This window comes from Budorcas taxicolor, chromosome 18, assembly GCF_023091745.1.
Source record: "Budorcas taxicolor isolate Tak-1 chromosome 18, Takin1.1, whole genome shotgun sequence".
In the NCBI taxonomy this organism is placed as follows: Eukaryota; Metazoa; Chordata; class Mammalia; order Artiodactyla; family Bovidae; genus Budorcas; species Budorcas taxicolor.
In genome coordinates, this window is record NC_068927.1 from 63815757 (window position 1) to 63838215 (window position 22459).

The 22459-nt window shown below is 51.8% G+C and overlaps 1 protein-coding gene across 3 annotated transcripts; it reads left to right on the forward strand.

Moving 5' to 3' along the window:
- Positions 1–13152: 13152 nt before the first annotated feature.
- On the forward strand, positions 13153–19516 carry MYADM (myeloid associated differentiation marker). Of its 3 annotated transcripts, none has more exons than XM_052655419.1 (3): positions 13153–13232; positions 15225–15302; positions 17182–19516. In XM_052655419.1, the coding sequence occupies exon 3, from the start codon at positions 17184–17186 to the stop codon at positions 18150–18152; it is 969 nt and encodes a 322-aa protein (XP_052511379.1). In that variant the 5' UTR covers positions 13153–13232; positions 15225–15302; positions 17182–17183; the 3' UTR covers positions 18153–19516. The 3 variants fall into 3 exon arrangements, with proteins under 3 accessions (XP_052511379.1, XP_052511382.1, XP_052511380.1); XM_052655422.1 differs by lacking the exon at positions 13153–13232 and adding an exon at positions 13342–13379; XM_052655420.1 differs by lacking the exon at positions 13153–13232 and adding an exon at positions 14963–15009.
- The last annotated feature ends 2943 nt before the right edge of the window (positions 19517–22459 follow it).

Sequence of the window (22459 nt, forward strand, 5' to 3'; positions counted from 1 at the left end):
CCCAGACCGTCTCGAGTTGTTTTCGTGTGTTTGGGCCTGGCTCAATGCCTTTTCGCTACAGATTTAGACAGACAGACCGCAAGTGGTGAAAACTTGGGTTCAGCCCCAGGATGACCTGAAACGAGGTCTTTCTATGGAAGCTGCCTCTGTTCTGAGGTCCCAGAGGGTATGAAGAGGTTACCTGGCCCAGGTAACTCGTCCAGGAGGTGACCCGTCTCCAGGCCGCAGACACCCCCCCCCAACCTGAAATCCCCAATAGGTATGCGATAAATCCCATGCCTGTGGATCGTGGTTTCATCAGTCTTGGCCTTCAAGCCTTCGCAATTTTTTATGTTAGATTCCCCACTATTTTTTTTTTTTTTTTGGATCCCCACTTATTTTTATCTGTGAAGGCGAACTGCGACATTCCTCTAGTCTCAGGAGAAAAAGTCATCTGTATTCATTTGTCATCGAAAGGCTCCTTGCCTGGCAGATTATAAATAGCTCGTTAAAATGCATGCATCCTTCTGTGGTTGGTCTTGGTAATGCGTTTACCAGGAGAGAGGACTCAGAAAACGCACCAAAAAGGGTAGATAAAGTTCCAGTTGCCCAATCCGCCTTTCCCTTTGGTCTGAGCCTATTTCTTGTGTAGCTTTCCATAACTTTCCATGGCATATTTTATATCATATTAATATGCACTATACATCATATAATAATTAGCATATACTGACGTGGAGTCATTGTCCTAAGTATTTTCTGTGCCTTGAGTCATATAATCTATATATAGATATGATTTTAAGTAAGTAATGTGTTCATGTGTTTAGAATTTGAAATTTATACACATACAGGAAGAAGTTTCAGTCCCACATCTCAGTTTTCTGCTGTTGGTTTGTGTTTTTTCTGCTTTGGGTTTGTTTTTTGTTTTGGTTTTCTTATTTTGCTACACAGCAGGAGGCATGTGGGATCTTAGTCACCGACCCAGGGATGGACCCTGAGCTCCCTGCAGAGGAAGTGTGGGGTCTAACCACTGGACAATCAGGGAAGCCCCTACTTGTTCTGTGGGGGCTTTTGCCTGCTCTTGGGGAGGTCTGCACTTTCTCGAGTCTCTTGTGGACCGTTGCAGTGTTTATACAAACAAACACAATAAAATAGGAACGCATCTTCTTATTTTTATATTTTCTCACCAGAAGGTTAAATCCTTGTAACAGGGTCCTACATCTTGCCTTTTTCGCTTAAGACTGTTATCCTGGGAAATCTTCCATTTAGGTAACTAGAGCTTCCTAATTCTTTCTTTCTTTTTTTTAAGATATACATCTTGCCGCATCATCTGGAGATGCCAGAGCTTATTTATCCAGTCTTTTATAAGCAGAGACTTGATTTATTTCCATCTGATAAGTACATTTAGGAGGGGAGTTTTACAAACCAAATAAGATTTCCTTCCTTCCTTCCCCACCCCCCGGCCCCTCCACCAAAGGCAGCCTACGTCTTCCAAACAGAAGACTTCAGTCTATTTTGCTGAAGAGATTACGATGAAAATCACCATCTGTTAATCCAATCTGCATCTCGAGGAGAAAGAAAATCATCTCATGCGGGTGAAACCTCCTCTCAGAAATGTGGGGGGAGGTTTCCTGGGGGTCTCCAGCACTGGTGAGAGTTGCTACCTGTCCGAGTTCTGATCTGCAAATGAAAGGCGTTGCTTCTGCCTGTGGGAAGCAAAGGAGGGGCTTAAGGGCAGGACACAGAACGGAGTAAATGGCCGAGCTCCGGGGATGGCTGGAGAACGTAAATTGGCCGGAAGCCAAGAATACACAGCGGAGAGAATGCTCTTAAGTCACGTGCACCCAGCCACCCAGGCCCAGAAGCTGCCTGGCCCCGCCCCGCCCCCACCCCGCCCCCGCCCCCCATCACTCCCTCCAGTCAGCACTCAGCACCTCATACCTGCGCCCTTGAAGCTGTGCTCTTAATTTCCAACGTCCTTGCTTCTTTCCTGCCCAATTCAAAGCCCCAGAAGGAAGCGATCAGCTAAGAGAGGGAGAGGAAGGCGGGTCTTGGCCCCTTTAGTCTTCCTAATAAATCGGACAATAGTGGGACTTCCTGGTGGTCCGGTGATTAAGCCTCTGCCTCCCAATGCAAGGGGCATGGGTTCAATCCCTGGCGGGGAAACTAGATCCCACGAGTCGCCTAGCCAAAAAGAAAAGGTCAGACAATAGCTCCCACCTGTGTGCTTACAAGAGGTGTGAAAGTGAAAGTGAAGTCGCTCAGTCGTGTGGGACTCTTTGCGACCCGATGGACTGTAGCCTACCAGGCTTCTCCGTCCATGGGATTCTCCAGGCAAAAATACTGGAGTGGGGTACCATTTCCTTCTCCAGGGGATCTTTCCCACCCAGGGATCAAACCCAGGTCTCCCACACTGGAGGCAGAGGCTTTAACCTCTGAGCCGCAGGAGGTTTAACTAACCCCAGTAGAGGGTCCCGTGCTGGGAAGTTCCCATGGCACCAGACCTGGCCTGTAGTATTTATACACGCTGAAGCCTGGAGAGGAAATTCTAGAAGCAGTAGGTTTCCACAGCCACCCTGACACCAAAGACCAGAGAAATTTCTTCACAGAGCAGGAGCCCTGGAGAGCCACAGATGTCTAACAGCTTTAGGAACCCTGACTTCCTGTTTATTCAATTTTTAAAATTGCGTTTTGTCAGATATTCTTTTAGTGCATATGGGATAGTCACATGGTTTTTTTCTACTTGGCTCTGTTTATGGGATAAATCTCATTAACGGTTTCTGAATATTAGCCATCCTTCCATTTCTAGAATAAAACCCACTTAGTCACAAAGTTCTGTTTTGTTTTGTTTTGTTTTGTTTTAAATACTGCTGGGATCTGTATCTAGCACAGGCTGAAAGTGAAAGTGTAAGTGGCTCAGTTGTGTCCAACTCTCTTGCGACCCCATGGACTATGGCCCACCAGGCTCCTCTGTCCATGGGATTCTCCAGGCAAGGATCGAACCCCAGTCTCCTGCATTGCAGGCAGAGTCTTACTGTCTGAGCCACCAGGGGAGCCCAGTACAGGCTTCCACACTCCAAAAAACTGAGTTTCAGATTTCTGAGTTTAAGAAACGAATACACTTGAATCCAATATGATGACCCCGCTGTGTGCTTGAAATGTGGCCAGTGGAACTACAGAACTGAATTTTACATTTTATTTATGTATTTTTACATAACTTTTTCTATTTCTTTCTTTTTTTCTTTTCTTGACTGAGCCTTTAGGCATGTGGGGATCTTAGTTTCCTGAGCAGGAATTGACCCTGCACCACCCCCCACCCCCCCACATCCACACCCACCGCTCTGGAGGTGCAGAGTCTTAACCACTGGACTGCCTGGGAAGTCCCGTCTTCTTTCTTTTAACTTTTGTGGTAAAACACACATAACACAAAATTTACCTAAAATTTTCCATTTTTGAGCATACAGTTCGGTGGCCTTCATTCACTGGTGGTACAACCATCAGCACTCTACACATCCCAGAACTTTTTTTCCATCATCCCAAACTAAAACTTTGGGCCCCTGAAATATTAACTCCCATTCCCCCTGCCCCCAGCCTTGGGTAAATACTATTCTACTTTCTGTCTCTAAGGATTTGGCTACTTTAAGTAGTGGAATCCTATAGTATTGGGATTACTACAGTATTTGTGGTAGTGGAATCTTATAGTGTTTGTTACTTGGTGTCTGGCTTATTTTACTAAATGTAATGTCTTCAAGGTTCATCCATGCTGTAGAATTTCATTCCTTTGGGGAAATGTATTACCCAGCGACCTCTGACTAATACAGAGATGTATAGAAGTTGATGGATTTGAAAGAGAATATAGGGGACTTTCCTGGTGGTCCAGCAGTTAAGACTCTGCTTCCACTGCAGGGGGCATGGGTTAAGATGCCTGAATTAAGATTCCCGAAGAGGCTGCAAAAAAAAAATTTTTTTTTGTTCAAAGTGATAGGTTAGTTTCCATGGGGCTGCCATAACAAAGTGCCACAGGCTGTATGGCTTAGACAGAAATTCATATTCTCACAATTCTGGAAGTTAGAAATCCTAGATCAAGTTGGAGGTTGGTGTCCTCTGAGTTCTCTCTCCCTGGCTTGTTGACAACCATCTTTTCTTTGTGTCTTCATGTGGTCACTCCATGAATGTTCTTATCACCACTGAACAGTACATGTCCAAAAAAGGCAAGTTTAGAAGGTAAGTTTTCTGTTATGTGTATTTGACCACAATTGAAAACAACGATTAGTTCTCAAAAAGTCAGTCAGTGAAAGGTTCTGTGAGCAGGAGAGGCTGAGTAATAGCAGCAGAGTATCCCTTGTTAAGAGCGATAGTAAGTTGATGAGAAGAATAACGTATTTAAGGGTCAAAAAGACAAGTAGAAATTTTTTAAGTCAAAAAACTAAAAACAGAACTACCATATGATCCAGCATTTCACTCCTGGGTCTGTATCCAGAAGCAACAAACACATGAATCTGGAAAGATACTTGCACCCCAGTGTTCACGGTGTCATTATTGCAACTGTCAAGATATGGGAGCAATCTAAGTGCCCATCGACATGAATGAGTAAAGATACACACACACACACAATGGAATACTAGTCAGCCATAAAAAGAAAGGCCATTTTGCCATTTGCAACAACATGAAAACTTTGGAGGGTATTATGCTAAGTGAAATAAGTCAGACAGAGAAAGACAAATACTGTATTTTATCACTTATATGTGGAATCTAAAAAAAAAAGAAGAAGAAAATAGTTAATATAACAACAATAAAAAGAAAACAGACTCGCAGATGCAGAGAACAAACCAGTGGTTACCAGTGAGCAGAGGGAAGAGGGGAGGGGAAGTATAGGGGTAAGGGATTAAGAGGTACAAACCATTATGTATATAATAAGCTACAAGGATATATGGTACAACACAGAGAATATAGCCAATGTTCTAGAATAACTGTAAACGGAGTATAAGCTTTAAGAAGTGTGAATCACCATATTGTACACCTGTAAACGTATATAATATTTTACATCAAATCTACTACAATTTAAAAGACAAGAAATGCAAAAAAAAAAAAAAAAGACAGGATTAGCGTGAGATAGGAAGAACTTCACTATAGTTCAAGAACAGTTCTGGAAATATCGTCACATTCTGGTTTCAGTTTAGGGAAGTTGAGGAACTGACCAGCCAACGACTTCTGTTCTCTTTCTAAATAAAGAAGGTAAGTCATAGACTGAGAATGCAGGCTGAGGGCAGAGATCAAAGAGCCTAAAAATAGTGCGCTTGTCACCATGACAGTGAGAAAGAGCCGGCCAGAGGATTGCCACAGGGCTGTAGGCAACACTGTACGAGCCCAGTACTGAGTTTGGTCGCCACGTCTTTGTGGCTTTCCTGGTGGCTCAGATGGTAAAGAATCATCTGCAGTACAGGAGACCTGGCTTCGATTCCTGGGTCGGGAAGATCCCCCGGAGAAAGGAACAGCTACCCACTCCAGTATTCTTGCCCGGAGAATTCCATGGACAGAGGAGCCTGGCAGGCTGCAGTCCATGAGGTCACAAAGAGTCGGACATGACTAATGCTTTCACTTTTTCACTTTCACTATATCTTTATGCCTTGTAATATGACTTTCTCCAGTGATGTTCAATTGCTTAGGGATAAACACATGCAAGGGAGAAACCCTGATAGATGGGCTTTTTCTTTTTTTTAATTTTTATTTTATATTGGCTTATGCTCAGATGCTCAGTTGCGTCCAATTGTTTGCAACTCCACGGACTGTAGCCCACAGTCTCCTCTTTCCATGGGATTTTCCAGGCAAGAATACTACAGTGGGCTGCCCTTTCCTCCTCCAGGGGAACTTCCCTACCCAGGAATCAAACCTCGGTCTCCTGCAAGGCAGGCAGATTCTTTACCAACTGAGCCACCAGGAAACCCAGTTTTATACTGGAGTACAGTTGGTTTACAATGTTGTGTGGGTTTCTGGAGTACAGCAGAGTGATTTAGTTATACATATACATGTACTGGAGAAGGAAATGGCAAAGCACTCCAGTATTCTTGCCTGGGAAATCCCATGGACAGAGGAGCCTGGTGGGCTGCAGTCCATGGGGTCACAGAGAGTCAGGCATGACTGAACAGCTAACACTTTCATATACTCTTTTTTTTTAGATTCTCTTCCCTTATAGAGGATTGAGTTGAGTTCCCTGTGTGCTATGGTAGGACCTCGTGGTTTATCCATTTTATATATAGTAGTATGTTTATGTTAATCCCAAACTCCCAATTTATCCCTCCACCCCCGACCTTTCCCCTTTGGTAGCCAAAATTTGTTTTCAAAGTCTGTGAGTCTCTTTCTGTTTCATAAATAAGCTCATTTGTGTCCTTTTTGAGATTCACACGATCGGTGTCTTTGTCTCACTTAACTTCGCACTTAACTTCGCTTAATATGATCGTCTCTGGGTCCATCCACGTTGCTGCCTGTGCGCACGCTGAGTCGCTTCAGTCGTGTCCAGCTCCACGGCGACTCCGTGGACTGTAGCCCGCCAGGCTCCTCCGTCCATGGGATTCTCCAGGCAAGAACACTGGGGTGGGTTGCCATGCCCTCCTCCAAGGGATCTTCCCAACCCAGGAATCAAACTCCTGCATTGGCACATGGGTTCTTTGCCACTAGCACCTCCTGGGAAGCGCCGTGTCGCCTCATGCCTTCTCTCTATGGCCGAGTAACATTCCATTGTATATATGGACCACGTCTGCCTCAGCCATTCATCTGCAAGTTGGACATTTAGCTGGTTTCCATGTCTTGTCCCTTGTGAACAGTGCTGCTGTGAGCGTAGGGGTGCACGCACCTTTTCAAAGTATGGCTCTCTCTGGATGTGTGCCCAGGAGTAGGATTGCTGGATCATATGGCTCTGTCTTCAGTTTTTTAAGGAACTCCACACTGTTCTCCACACTGGCTGCACCAATTTGCATTCCCACCTACAGGGTAGGAGGGCTCTCTTTTCTCCTTATGCTTTCCAGCATTTGTTATTTGTAGACTTTTTTAACGATGGCCATTCTGACCAGTGTGAGGTGATACCTCATTGTAGTTTTTTTTCCCAAGTGTAGGCATTTTTTTAAAATAATCACATTCAGTGGCTAACACTCCCCACTTTAAGAAGCTATCTGAGCCTAAACTCTATCTGTTCATTTAATTTTAAAATTTTGGCTGCACTGGGTCTTCATCTTGACACGTGGGTTTTCACTAGTTGTGGTGTATGGGTGGGGTGGGGAGGGGATTTATCTTATCGAACCCATGTTCCCTGCGTTGGATGGGAGATTCTTAAGCACTGGACCACCAGGAAAGTCCCCTCATTGCAGTTTTGATTTGCATTTCTCTAACAATTAGCGATGTTTAGCATCTTTTCCTGTACTTTGTGGCCATCTGTATGCCTTCTTTGGAGGAATGTCTATTTAGATATTCTGTATTCTTTTTCAAGACTGGGGTAATAAAAAGACAGAATGGCAAAGGAGAGTTAAATATCCTAGTGTGAAAAGAGGGTCATTGAAATGATAGGCTGTGGAAGCATGTCTGAAGAGGAAAGCAAGGAAAGAGCATGCTGATGGACTGGGGGCTCCTATCAAGTTAAGACAATATCACAAGTGGCTATTGCTAAGGAAGTAGGATGGAAGGAGAAATCGTTGATGTCTGAGAGGCATGGAGAACCCAGTGGAGAGGTGGATGCTATGGTGTGGAGGGTGATGTTCGCATAGGTCTTCTAAGTCAGTGCCTCCCAAACATTGTCACATCGTGGGGCAAATAGAAACATGACATTATTTTCTGCAGCTCATGGAGATGAACAAGAGGAGCCTGGCAAGAGCCAGGGGCAACCAGGCCACTCTGAAGGCAAGGGGATCCGTGCAATCTGTTCATGGCGTATCTATCTAGAAGGATGCTCTTTAGAGAATTTCAGGAAACTATGTGGGAAATGAGCACAAGGGACCAAGAAGTCCAAAGACACCAAAAAGGTGATAGTTACGGCCAGAGAACAGACTAGGGGGAGATGTCGATCTCAGTAAAGGGAAGAAAGAATACAGACAGTCCCACACGTAGGATGGCTTGACTTAACTGTTCAGATTTATGATGGTGCAAAAGTGATTTGCACGCAGTAGACACTGTACTTCCAATTTCGATCTTCTCCCAAGCTAGAGATATGCTGTATGATAGTGCTCCAGAATCACCAAATTGTCCACCAACTTCTGCTTTCAGTGCGATATAGACTCTGTCCTGGCCCAATCGCAATGCTGAGAAGACCAGGAAAGCAGGAGACAACAGACAACATACTTCATATGTCTTACTAAAATACACATGCCAGAGCATGGGAGATAAAACCCCATAAAAACTGGAAAGTTTGTCACTCAGGAACTTTCCTGAGAATCCAACAGTCTGAGGACAGTGGGACTATCCCTTCCAAGTAAAGGAGTTATTACTCCTTGAACCCTTTCTGACGGTTTAGTTGCTCAGTCATGTCCAACCAACTCTGCGACCCCATGGACTGCAGCCCACCAAGCTCCTCTGTCCCTGGGATTGTCCTGGCAGAATACCGGAGTGGGTTGCCATTTCCTTCTTCAGGGGATCTTCCCAACCCTGGGATCGAACTGGCATCTCTTACGTCTCCTGCGTTGACAGGCGGGTTCTTTACCACTAGCACCATCTGGGAAGCCCTAGTTAGCTCTGAATGAGGGCTGGTTGCCCAAGGAACCAATTGTGTGATTGGGGATTGAAACTCTCAGCCTCACCTCCTGACCTCCAGACAGGCTCGGGAGATGGAGCTTGTGCACCGATGGTCAGTGATTTCACCAACCATGCTTCCATAATGGAGCTTCCATAAATACCCTGAATAACGGGATTCAGAGGGCTTCCAGGCGGGTAAATGCATCACGGTGCTGGGCGATGACATGCCCAGAGAGGGCCTGGGAGCCCTGCATCCCTTCCCCATATCCTCCCCTGCGTATCTCTCCTGTTTGGTTGTTCCCAAGTTGCACCCTTTACAATAAATCAGTAATACCCTGGTGGCTCAGATGGTAAAGAATCTGCCTGCAATGCAGGAGACTCGGGCTCAAAAGATCTCGGGGTCGGGAAGATCCCCTGGAGAAGCGCATGGCAACCCACTCCAATATTCTTGCCTGGAGAATTCCAAGGACAGAGGACCCTGGTGGGCTACAGTCCGTGGGGTCACAAAGAGTCGGACCCGACTGAGTCTGACTTGCACGTTCAGTACCAAGTGCCTCTTTGAGATCTGCAAGCCATTCTAGCAAATGATGGAAGCCAAATCCTGGGAACACCCCAATTTCTAGCCAGTCGGTCAGAAGCAGGGGAGGCCTGGGACTTGAGGCTGGAGTTTGAAATGGGAGCGGTCTTATGGGACTGAGCCTATTACTTGTGGGGTCTGACGATAATTGCAAGAGGTTAGTGTGCCCAGATTTGGAGAAGGCAATGGCACCCCACTCCAGTACTCTTGCCTGGACAATCCATGGACAGAGGAGCCTGGTAGGCTGCAGTCCATGGGGTCGCTAAGAATCGGACACGACTGAGCCACTTCACTTTCACTTTTCACTTTCATGCATTGGAGAAGGAAACGGCAGCTCACTCCAATGTTCTTGCCTGGAGACTCCCAGGGACGGGGGAGCCTAGAAGGCTGCCATCTGTGGGGTCGCACAGAGCTGGACACGACTGAAGCAACTTAGCAGCAGCAGCAGTGTGTCCAGATTCAGACACTCATCAGACACTCAGTTGCTGTCTGAAATTAGAGAATTAGTGGCTGATGTGGAAAACAAACACATGGGCGCTTGTCAGAGGTGTCAGGAGCAAGAACCAGCTCATAATCTGTCCCCAAGGGTTTCCTGGGTGGCTCAGTGGTAAAGAATCTGTGTGCCAGTGCAGGAGACACGGGTTCCATCCCTGGTCCGGGAAGATGCCACGTGCTGCAGAGCAAGTAGGCCCGTGTGCCACAACTATTGAGCTGGTGCTCTAAAGCCCAGGAGCTGAAACTACTGAGCCCACGAGCTTCCCTACCACCAGAGAAAAGCCTGAGCCGCAACGAAGACCCAACACAGCCTAAAGAAAGTTTGTTTGTTTTTTAAACCTGTACCCAGGTCTATTCTCCCCCCAAACCCTCCATTACAGACAGTGCTAGTAAGACTTAAGTAGACCGGATGACCACCCCGCGGCTCTCGGTCAGCTTCTCCCGATCCCCGCCACCCCCGTCTCCCCAGTGCCTGCCTAACGTTCACCAGTACCTGCTGATGGACAAAGCAGCCGTGGTGGTGGGCCTAACGTTCACCAGTACCTGCTGATGGACAAAGCAGCCGTGGTGGTGGGCCTAACGTTCACCAGTACCTGCTGATGGACAAAGCAGCCGTGGTGGTGGGCCTAACGTTCACCAGTACCTGCTGATGGACAAAGCAGCCGTGGTGGGCTACGCCTGGATCTGCCTCATCACAGCTACGGAGCTTCGTCACGGCTGGAGGCCCACCTTGCTGTCGTCAGCAAGCAGTGTTGGGCCCCCTGATGTGCCATGGTTCTCTCGGGAGATCAGCCAACACCTGGTCACCCGAGGAGCACCTTGGACCTCTTCCATCGCGGACTGGGTGCTGACCTTTTCCTGCCTGGAATAATGAACTCTGGGTTCTGTTTGCTTTCCTAGCCACCAGCAGCATCTGGGTACAAACTGAATGGCCCCATTCACCGGCAGGTTAACCCACGCAAGACTGCTCCTGATCAAAGGGCCAGGTTTGTTAGGAAGTTAGGGGGCGGGTCCACACCCCAGCAGCAGAAAGCAGCTGCTCTCACTAAGAGAGGCACAGCCTGCTGGAGGCTGGGTTTCAGTGCCCGGTGGCGTCTCTGGGGTCTGGGTGCTGTCCTGGCAGGATGTGGGTAAGCACTCTGAACCAGTGGCACATACCTTTTACCAGCTTACACAAGACCCAGGAGCCCTCCAGGGCCACGTCTCAGGATCGCACCTGATGACTCACTGTTTAAACGTTTGCTTCCTGTTCCTGCTACCCTGCACTCTGCTGTTTTGAGGTTTCAGTGTCTTAAAGGGGGGGGGGGGGGGGGAGTACAGTGCCACCGGAGAGCACACCGGCAGTAAACTGTGACCGGTGACGGCCTCTTTACTAATTGGCGGGCGCATCTCAGGAGTGCCCTGGTGGCTCAGACGGTAAAAGAATCCGCCTGCAACTCGAGAGACCCGGGTTCTATCCCTGGGTGGGGAAGATCCCCTGGAGTAGGAAATGGCAACCCACTCCAGTATTCTTGCCTGGAGAATCGCCACGGACAGAGGAGCCTGGCAGGCTACAGTCCATGGGGTCGCAGAGTTGGGCACCACTGAGCGACTGGCTTCATGGCTTAGAGTGCCACTTTGGGGTCAGGCAAAGATCTGGGCAAGAAAGGGGTAAGAGATGCTTCTTTACAGAGGGTCAAGGAGGTGCGTCCCTGGAGATCCTCCAACGAATACCTACCTTGTCCTGGCTTCCTGGACATCCCCACGCGGGGCTCCTAGAGACCGTTCCCCTATGCAGGGCACATAAAGACAGACAAGGTCTGCGGCCTTTGCAGGACACGAAAGGGGGCGTACAGGCTCCACAGCCTTTCAGCCCCCACCTCTCCCCTCCCCAGCTGCAAAGCGCACAGCGTTCAGGTGCCCCCCCAACCCCTCCCACCTCCGTAGAGCACGCAGCCCCGGGCTCCGAGCTCCAGCATCCTCTCGGACCCCTCCCTTCGCGACGCGCTCGGCTCCCACCCTAGAGCTCGGCCTCAAAGCCTCCTTCCTCAGTCGTCGGCCTGGAAGACACCCGGCGGCGGCGGCGCGGGCAGCGCCCAGGGTAGCGCGGCGTCGCGGAGCAGCCGCAGTCCCGCCGGGCCCCGCCCAGCGGCAGCCGCGAGCCAGGCCGCGCCGGGGACCAGTGCAGAGCGCGGTGAGTGAGCCGGGCCAGCAGGGAGGGACCCGGGAGTCCCGGTCTCCGCTCCGCCCCAGCCCCAGACCGAGCATCCCGACCTTCAGCTCCTGCTTGCTTCTGGCTCTGTCCTTTCGTTTCAGGGCCCCGAAGCGGACCCTAAAAAAGGACCCCGCGCTCCCCCAGCCGCCACACTGGGCCCCGGGCAGAGCACTCCCTTGGCCCCCTCCCTCCCTGCAGCAATCAGGAATCTGGCACCCCCAGCCCCCAGCCTCGCCCTTATTAAGCTTCTGAGCCCCTCCCTTATTCCAGGAGCCAGGAATGCAGGCCAAAAATATCTCCCGCTTCCAGATCCAAGAGGCCCGGCTTGCAACCCCATCTGCTCCGAAAACCCGGGAGTCAGCCGTAATTGCTCCTAGGAGCCAAGAATCTGGGCCCACAGCCTGGGGCTCCATGTCCCCGTCTCCCACCGCCTTGATCCCAGAAATCTTGCTACCAACAACCCCCACCGACACATGGGACTTTGGGGTCCGGCCCATCCGTCCCTTCTTGCGCGAACCGCATTATAGATAGAGGATTAGGAGGGCCCACTTTACTCCTCCCCAAAATTCCTTAAACACTGCAATCCAACCACTGTTCTTTTGGGGACCCAGGAACCCCCTAAAGTCTAGGGATCGGCACATTTCCGATTTCGGGGATCCGGGAGACCCTAGCAAACAGACCCCAGTAAAGAGAGGCCCGCTCTCCCCAGCCGCTTTGTGACCCAGATGTCCAAGATTTCATCCATCCTGGCAGAGGAGGGAGACGAGGAGGGAGGGGGCTGGAAGGGGAGAGGGAGAACAGACCGAGGTGAGACTGGGGTGGGGACCCGAACTGGGGGGGAGGCGGCTTTGCCCTAAACAAAGGCCAAACACACGGGTTGCCATGGCAACGGCCTTCCCGGGCCGGCCCTGGAGAGTTCTCCATCCAGCGCCGGGGTGAGGAGGGCAGCCCTTCTGAGCCCAGACCCCTCCAGCTGTTGTGTCTTCCTGTTTTGTCACCACGGAAACAGTGACCTCAGCCCTCCGCCCCACCGCTGGCGGGGCGGGACCACTGCGGCGCGGTTCTTCACCGGAGGGGGTGCGGCCTTGCCTCTGGCCCCGCCCTCGGGGCGGGACTGGGATAGCCCTGGCCAGGGAGTCCCTAATCCGGCTCGAGCCCGGAGTTCCGGCCCCGCCCACCCTCACTCCCCGGCCGGCCAACCCCACCCAGACCGCAGACCCTTCTAATCTGCAGCTGTCGCCTCTGCTTCAGCCGCTGCGGTCGCTGGCCTGTAAGGTGAGGCTGCGGGAACCCCCAAGGGTGGGCGCAGCGTCCAGGATTCTGGGTGCGGAGGGATTCCAGTTGTCTCAGTCCTGAGAAAGGTGGTTTGGGTCAGGACTCGGGTCCTGGAGAGGAGACGGCTGGGGGCCTGAACTCACACAGGTCGTACATCTGAAAAAGGAGGTGGGGTGGGGCCTGGACTCCTGGATCTGATGGAGGAAGGGCTGGGGGCCTGGACCTCTGGGTCTGGGGGAGAAGGGGCTGGGGGACTGGAGCCCTAGGTCTGAGGGAGGAGGGCTGCGGGTCTGGACCCCTGGATCTGAGGGAGGGGGGGCTGGAGTCCTAAACTCATACAGGTCTTACATCTTTAAAAGGAGGTGGAGTGGGGCCTGGACTCCTGGATCTGATAGGGCAGGGGGCTGGGGAGCTGGGAGGCTGGGGGTCTGGACTCCGGAGTCTGATGGGAGGGGGACCGGGATTCCTGAGTTTGAAGGAAGAAGGGCTGGGGACCTGGACCCCCCGGTCTGAGGAGGAGGGGCTGGGGACCTGGACCCCCAGGTCTGAGGAGGAGGGGCTGGGGACCTGGACCCCTGGGTCTGAGGGAGGAGGGGCTGTGCTCCTGGAAGAGCTCGGAGTTGGGAGTCCTGGGTTTGACAAGGAGAGTGGCTGGGGTCCAGAATTACGGACCTCCTCTCCATCCAGGGGGTAGAATCCGAACTTTGGACGCAAAAGGCCAGAGAGTGAGCTTCAGTACCCATGCTGCCAAAGTGAAGATGGAGCTGGTTCCCAGGGGGTTGAGAGGACAGGTTGGGGTTTCAGGGCACGATTCTGAATTTTGGAGTGATGGGGTGTGGTGTTCGGCGCGGAGGTGGGGACAGGACTGGGGCGTGGCCGGGGACGTCCTGAGCTGGGTTCGGAAGCCAACAGGGCGTTTCCTCTCCCTGCTTGGGTCTCCGGCAGCTCATTCCTGAGCTCTGACCTGGGGCCAAAGCTGGGGGTTCGGAGAGTGGGGACGGACCCCACTCCTCCAGGTGGTCCGCGCACTAACTCCCCTTCCCGGGGAGCCTCACCGAGGCCCCGCCCTCTGCCTCCTGGGCGCGCCCCACTTCCTCCTAACGGGTCAGGGGAACGGGAGGTGGCAGACTCCTGCGGGGCACCTCCCAGGTGGCCTGGGAGGCCCAGCTCCGGGCGGGGGAGACCAGCTTTCCGGGAGGTGGCGGGAGGTGTGGCCAGTGTCTCCGAACTGGCTTCCAGTACTGTGCAATTTCCCGCCCCCATCCCTACCCCGAGATGCGAGGCGTGCACAAGGCGAACCCAGGGGTCCAGGTACCCAGCCCCTCCTCCTGAGGCTCCGGGCTCCCGGCCCGCCTTTTAGGGACCCAGAATTCACATTTAGAAGGACCCAGGCATTCGACCTAGCAGCTTCTCCTCCCGGGACCTGGAGTCCGGGCTCCACACTACGCCCTCCGCCCCCAGCATCCCTCCTTCCCTTCACCCTTCCCCTCCCCCGCCAGAATCCCAGGAGCAGGGCGCGGGTCGCGGCGCCGCCTCCCGGTCCTCGCCACATTCCGAATGGCTGGGCCGACTTGCAGCCCTTATAAGGACGGAGACGCGGCGCTGCCCGGGCGGCCCGCCCCGGCAGCCGCCGCCCAGGGCCCCCCCGCCGCCGCCGGCCTCCCCCCAGCCCTCCCCTCGCGCGGCTCTCGGGCCGGAGCAGGATTAAGATCACAGCCCGCCCCCGCCCCGCGGGGCAGGCACTTTTCGCCGCTTCCCTCCATTCCCGCCCGCGCAGGTTTTTTGGGGGGGCGGGGGAGGGGAGGAAGGAAGGGGCGGGGCTTCCCTCGAGGTCACCGTCCGGGATTCCCCGGCCAAGTCCCCGCCCTGGCTGGGAGGCGCGCCCGGGGTCCACCACACCGCCTCGCCGCGTGCTCTGGGCCAGCCCGGGCGGCGGGTGGGCGGGGCAGGGTCTGAGCTGGCCGCTGACGTCTTCCTCCTCCCCTTGATCAGCCCTTTTCCAGGTATCTGACCCAATCCGCCTCCAGGGCCGGATCTCTTTCTGGTGGGGGTCCTCCGCCAAGACCGCTGGTGAGTGGGGCTGGGGGTCACAGACTCTTGGGTCCGAGCCGGGGAGGGGTTCAGGGATCTGGACTCCTGGATCTGAAGGAGGAGGGGCTGGGGAATTTGGCCGCCTAGATCCTGAGACCTGAGGAAGAAGTATGTTCAGGAACTGGTCTCCTGTGTCCCCAGGAAGCTATTGTGAGGGACAGCTGGGCTGTGACCCTGCCCTCCTACACTGGAAGGAGGAAGTTTTATTGCCCGGGAGTTGAGAGAGGCCTTTTGAGCTTGCAGGGGGTGCTTCCCTGGTGGCTCAGTGGCAAAGAATCCGCCTGCAATGCAGGAGACGTGAGACTGAGATTCTATCCCTTAATGGGGAAGATCCCTTGGAGGAGGGCACCGCAACCCACTCCAGTATTCTTGCCTGGAGAAGAATCCCATGGACAGAGGAGCCTGGCGGGCTACAGTCCATGGGGTCGCAAAGAGTCAGACGTGACTGAAGTGGCTGAGCAGCAGTAGCCGAGAGATTAAATATTTTAGGGCCTGAGTGAGGATCTGGACACCTGGTCAGGAGATTGAGGCTGGGCCTTCATTCCTGAGTCTTTGGGACAAGGACGCTGTCTTTCTGAACGAGAGAGACGCAGAAATTTCAGTGGCCTGGGTCAGGGGAGGGGGCTGAGGTTCCTGGAAGTTGGGGACTAGCTGGCTTGGTTCCTGGAGGGGCCTGGACCTTATGTTGGGGAAGGGGGAGAGGCAGGAGGAAACTTAACTTCCTTTGGGTTGAACTTCCCCAGGCTTCTTAGGTGGGTGCAAGTTCCCCAGGCTTCCCAGGTAGCGCTAGTGGTTAAGAACCCACCTGCCAGTGCAGTAGACCCCAGTTGTATCCCTGGGTTGGAAAGATCCTCTGGAGAAGGGCATGGCAACCCACTCCCGGGTTCTTGCCTGGAGAGTCCCATGGACAGAGGAGCCTGGCGGGCTACAGTCCATAGGGTCACAAAGACTTGGACACAACCGAAACGACTTAGCACACAGGCACCCCAGACCTAAATCCCTGTGGCCACAGGAGGCGTGCTGCTGACGCTGGTAATACCCAGTTCCAACTGGGGACAGACTACCCTTCAGTGAGAGGCGACAGGCTGGAAGATTGGGAGCTCTGATCAGATGTGAGTCCCTGAGAGGGTTCCTGAGTGATGGCTAGACTCTTGAATGTGTCTGGAGGCTGGAAATGTTTGTTAGATCAAAGAAAGTCCTGGCTGCAGATCCCTGGGTACCCAAAGGGAGGAAGTTGCAGCGGTGGGGTATTTAAGAGATCACAGAAGACAGGGTCTCTTCTGATGGGGGGTGGTGGGAAGGGCACAAGACCAGGAAACTTTAGAGCAAAATCTTTTTTTTTTTTTTTGGCTGTAACCCAAGGCATGTAGGATCTTGGTTCCCCAACTAGGGATTGCCCCCTGCATTGAAAGTGTGGAAAGTCTTAACCACTGGTCCACCAGGGTGGTCCATAGAGTAGAATCTTGAGTGGCTGGGTTGCTGAGTCCCTGGGGGAAGGAGAGCAGCTGTGTGTCTGGAGTGAAGGGGGGAAAAAGAGACGTGATTTTACAAGAGTTGGCTTTCAGGGCAAAGAAAGAAGGGTCCTGGGGAAAAAAGAGACAGGGTACCTACCCTCCTGAGCTCTGACATGAGGCTGAAGGTGGGGAGGGGCTAACATCTGGACCACCGGCATCCCTGTAGGCCTGGGACTGGGCCGGTTTGAAAACTGAAAGGCCCAAATCCTGGGTACCCCTCCAGCTAGAGTCCAGATTACACCGTCCACAACAGCCCCTCCAGGGAGGCAAGCGCCCCAGGGTAGGGGGCACCCTGGATCCTCAAATTTGAAATGTTCTTAGGATCTTCTCTCCCCTCCCCCCAGCCATGCCGGTGACGGTAACCCGCACCACCGTGACAACCACAATGTCGTCATCCTCCGGCCTGGGCTCCCCGACCATCGTGGGGTCCCCTCGGGTGCTGACCCAGCCGCTGGGCCTCCTCCGCCTGCTGCAGCTGGTCTCCACCTGCGTGGCCTTCTCGCTGGTGGCCAGCGTGGGCGCCTGGACGGGGCCCATGGGCAACTGGTCCATGTTCACCTGGTGCTTCTGCTTCTCCGTGACGCTCATCATCCTCATCGTGGAGCTGGGCGGGCTCCAGGTGCGCTTCCCGCTGTCTTGGCGCAACTTCCCCATCACCTACGCCTGCTACGCCGCCCTTTTCTGCCTCTCCTCCTCCATCATCTACCCCACCACCTACGTGCAGTTCTTGTCTCACGGGCGCTCCCGGGACCACGCCATCGCCGCCACAGCTTTCTCCTGCATCGCCTGCCTCGCCTACGCCACCGAGGTGGCCTGGACCCGGGCCCGGCCCGGCGAGATCACCGGCTACATGGCCACCGTGCCTGGGCTGCTCAAGGTGCTGGAGACCTTCGTGGCCTGTGTCATCTTTGCCTTCATTAGCGACCCGGGGCTGTACCAGAACCAGTCGGCCCTGGAGTGGTGCGTGGCCGTATATTCCATCTGCTTCATCCTGGCGGCCGTGGCCATCCTGCTGAACCTCGGCGACTGCACCAACGTCCTGCCCATCGCCTTCCCCACTTTCCTGTCAGGCCTGGCCCTGATCTCCGTTCTCGCCTACGCCACGGCGCTGGTCCTCTGGCCACTCTACCAGTTCGACCAGAAGCACGGCGGTCAGCCACGACGGCAGTTGGATCCCGGTTGCAGCAGAAGCCACGTCCACTACGTGTGTTTCTGGGACCGCCGGCTGGCCGTGGCCATCCTGACAGGCATCAACCTGCTGGCTTACCTGGCTGACCTGGTATACTCAGCCCGCCTGGTTTTTGTCAGGGTCTGAGCCTCGTCCCCGGGGTGGGGCTCTCCCTAACTCCCCCTTCTCGCTGGAGGCCCTTCGCAGAGCTCTGGGCGCCCCACCCCGGTGTGCTCTTCCCGGCCCTTCCTTCCCCCTTGTCTGTGTCCCTCGCGCCTCCTCCTGCATTGCCTCTCTTCCTGTTCTGTTCGGTTGCCACATCCTGTTTTACTTCTGCCTGCTGTCTTTTCCCACCTTCTCTGCTTTGAGGCTCTCTTCTCTTTTCATCCTGTGTGTTTCCACCTCTGCCTCCCTTCCTGACCCCTTGGGAGCTCTGAGCCTTCTTCCTTCTCAGCCCCACCAACCCCCCATCCCACCTCCAAAGGTGCTGAGCTCCACTTCACACACCCCCTTTTGCAGCTGTTCATACCCTGGGCCTCTGGAGGGGCCTCCTTGCCAAAGCATGCCTGCCCGCCCTGGCTGTGCCTTAGTTGATGTGTGTGTGTTATGTGTATGTGTGTGTCTGGCGGCGGGGGTCGGGTGGGTAGTTAGGAGTTGAACCCCCTTTCTCCTAGTGGGGATGGGGGTGTGTACAGTGTTCCTCCCCTTTAAGTTAAAAAAAAAAAAAACTCTGGAGGTCAATAATTTCCAGTGGGCTGGAGGCTTAAAGCATAGACCCTGGGTCCCTAGGCCCCGCCTGGTGCTCAGCCTCACCTGAGATTGGCTCCAGAATTTTTGCCAGGCTTATTAAAAACCCACTGCCTAGAGGCCATCTTAAAGGAAGCAAGAGATAGACGTATTCCATCCCAAAGACTCTTTGCAGAGTCTTTGCAGCAAAGAACCACAGGGTCTTGAAGACAACTGTCTCAGGTATTTGTGAGGGACAGGGATGTGGCCCTCCAGCTTCAGTGTTAAAAATAGCATCTCCTGCCTTTGCTAGGAAGAAAAGAAAATGGCCACTGCCAGCCTTCAAGGTGATGTTAGCCTGGGTTTGTTTGTTTTTTTTCCTGGTCACAAGGGCAACAATCACTGGTTGGCCCTGTTGTTAAAAGGGAAGTTTCTTAAAATTTTTTTTTTCCTGGAGGGTGGGGTGGGGGGATGGGAATTGCTACTATGCCATAGTCAGAGGAATCGCATTGCACTGCTTCAGTGTGTGTGGTGCACACACGTGTGTTTCTGTGTGCTAATTGCTTCCTGCTGCAGCTTCCTGCTTCTCTGGGACTCACGTGTATAACATGATCTATATAAATGTACAAATATATTTTTTATTTTTTTTTTAATTCCCCGGAGCTTCTAATTCCCATCGGCCCCTGCTGTCAGTCAGTCACGGGAGAGAAGCCTTGTCCCTTCTCCCACATCCATAATGTTCATTCTTTTTTTTTTTAAACCTCAATATAAAGATAAAAGAAAGACTTGTGCCTGCTTTATTCACGGGGAGGGCTCCAGGAGAGAGGGCAAGACCCAGATTTCTGGGACTGGTAGGAGAAAGAGGCTGGGATCACAACAACCTTGGCCTCATCAGAAAAGAAGTGAGTCTGGATCTTCCAAATTTATCCCTCAAATGAAGGGAGCTAATTAGGATAGACATGAACAAGATTTCTCCCTCTTTAGGATTTCCCTGATGGTTCAGTGGTGGGGAATCCACCTGCCAATGCAGGAGAAACAGGTTCTATCTCTCATCCGGGAAGATTCCACATGCCACAGAGCAACTAAGTCCCTCTGCCTTGACTACTGAGCCCGTGCTCTGCAGGGAGAGAGGCTCCTGCAGGGAGAAGCCCCTGCTCCCCACAACCAGAGAAACTGAGTGCAGCAACAAAGACCCAGCACACACAAAATAATTTGTAAAAAAGAATTTTTTACAAAAAAGGAACAAAGATCCTTCTTTGGAGTCCCACAAGCATCTGAGAAATACCATGTCTCATTCTGAGTGCAGCAGAACCCAGGCACCACTTCTTACCATCTCCCCTCTCAGTCATCACACAGTTCAGTTCAGTTCAGATGAGTCGCTCAGTCGTGTCCGACTCTTTGCAACCCCATGAATCGCAGCACACCAGGCCTCCCTGTCCATCACCAACTCCTGGAGTTCACCCAGACTCACGTCCCTCGAGTCTGTGATGCCATCCAGCCATCTCATCCTTGGTCCGTCCCCTTCTCCTGCCCGCAATCTCTCCCAGCATCAGAGTCTTTTCCAATGAGTCAACTCTTCCCATGAGATGGCCAAAGTACTGGAGTTTCAGCTTTAGCATCATTCCTTCCAAAGAAATCCCAGGGCTGATCTTCAGAATGGACTGGTTGGATTTCCTTGCAGTCCAAGGGACTCTCAAGAGTCTTCTCCAACACCACACTTCAAAAGCATCAATTCTTCGGCGCTCAGCCTTCTTCACAGTCCAACTCTCGCATCCATACGTGACTACTGGAAAAACCATAGCCTTGACTAGACGGACCTTAGTCAGCAAAGTAATGTCTCTGCTTTGGAATATACTATCTAGGTTGGTCATAACTTTTCTTCCAAGGAGTAAGCGTCTTTTAATTTCATGGCTGCAGTAACCATCTGCAGTGATTTTGGAGCCCCCCAAAAATAAAGTCTGACACTGTTTCCACTGTTTCCCCATCTATTTCCCATGAAGTGATGGGACCGGATGCCATGATCTTCGCTTTCTGAATGTTGACCTTTAAGCCAACTTTTTCACTTTCCTCTTTCATCAAGAGGCTTTTTAGTTCCTCTTCACTTTCTGCCATAAGGGTGGTGTCATCTGCATATCTGAGGTTAATGATATTTCTCCCAGCAATCTTGATTCCAGCTTGCGTTTCTTCCAGCCCAGCGTTTCTCATGATGTACTCTACATATAAGTTATATAAGCAGGGTGACAATATACAGCCTTGACGTCCTCCTTTTCCTATTTGGAACCAGTCTGTTGTTCCATGTCCACTTCTAACTGTTGCTTCCTGACCTGCATACAGATTTCTCAAGAGGCAGGTCAGGTGGTCTGGTAGTCCCATCTCTTTCAGAATTTTCCACAGTTTATTGTGATCCACACAGTCAAAGGCTTTGGCATAGTCAATAAAGCAGAAATAGATGTTTTTCTGGAACTCTCTTGCTTTTTCCATGATCCAGCGGATGTTGGCCATTTGATCTCTGGTTCCTCTGCCTTTTCTAAAATCAGCTTGAACATCAGGAAGTTCACAGTTCACGTATTGCTGAAGCCTGGCTTGGAGAATTTTGAGCATTACTTTCCTAGCATGTGAGATGAGTGCAATTGTGCAGTAGTTTGAGCCATTCTTTGGCATTGCCTTTCTTTGGGATTGGAATGAAACCTGACCTTTTCCAGTCCTGTGGCCACTGCTGAGTTTTCGAAATTTGCTGGCATATTGAGTGCAGCACTTTCACAGCATCATCTTTCAGGATTTGAAACAGCTCAACTGTTTTCAGGAGGAATTCCATTACCTCCACTAGCTTCGTTTGTAGTGATGCTTTCTAAGGCCCAATTGACTTCACATTCCAGGATGTCTGGCTCTAGATGAGTGATCACACCATCGTGATTATCTGGGTCATGAAGATGTTTTTTGTACAGTTCTTCTGTGTATTCTTGCCACCTCTTCTTAATATCTTCTGCTTCTGTTAGGTCCATACCATTTCTGTCCTTTATCGAGCCCATCTTTGCATGAAATTTTCCCTTGGAATCTCTAATTTTCTTGAAGAGATCTCTAGTCTTTCCCATTCTGTTCTTTTCCTCTATTTCTTTGCATTGATCACTGAAGAATCCTTTCTTATCTCTTCTTGCTATTCTCTGGAACTCTGCATTCAGATGCTTATATCTTTCCTTTTCTCCTTTGCTTTTCGCTTCTCTTCTTTTCACAGCTATTTGTAAGGCCTCCCCAGACAGCCATTTTGCTTTTTTGCATTTCTTTTCCATGGGGATGGTCTTGATCCCTGTCTCCTGTACAATGTCACAAACCTCATTCCATAGTTCATCAGGCACTCTATCTATCAGATCTAGGCCCTTAAATCTAATTCTCACTTCCACTGTATAATCATAAGGGATTTGATTTAGGTCATACCTGAATGGTCTAGTGGTTTTCCTTACTTTCTTCAATTTGAGTCTGAATTTGGCAATAAGGAGTTCATGATCTAAGCCACAGTCAGCTCCTGGTCTTGTTTTCGTTGACTGTATAGAGCTTCTCCATCTTTGGCTGCAAAGAATATAATCAATCACTGTATTCTTCCTAAATCCGACAGAGGATGAGATGGTTGGATGGCATCACTGACTCAAAGAACAGTTTGAGCCAACTCCTGGAGATGGTGAAGGACAGAAAAGCCTGGCAGGCTGCAGTTCATGGGGTCGCAAAGAGTCGGA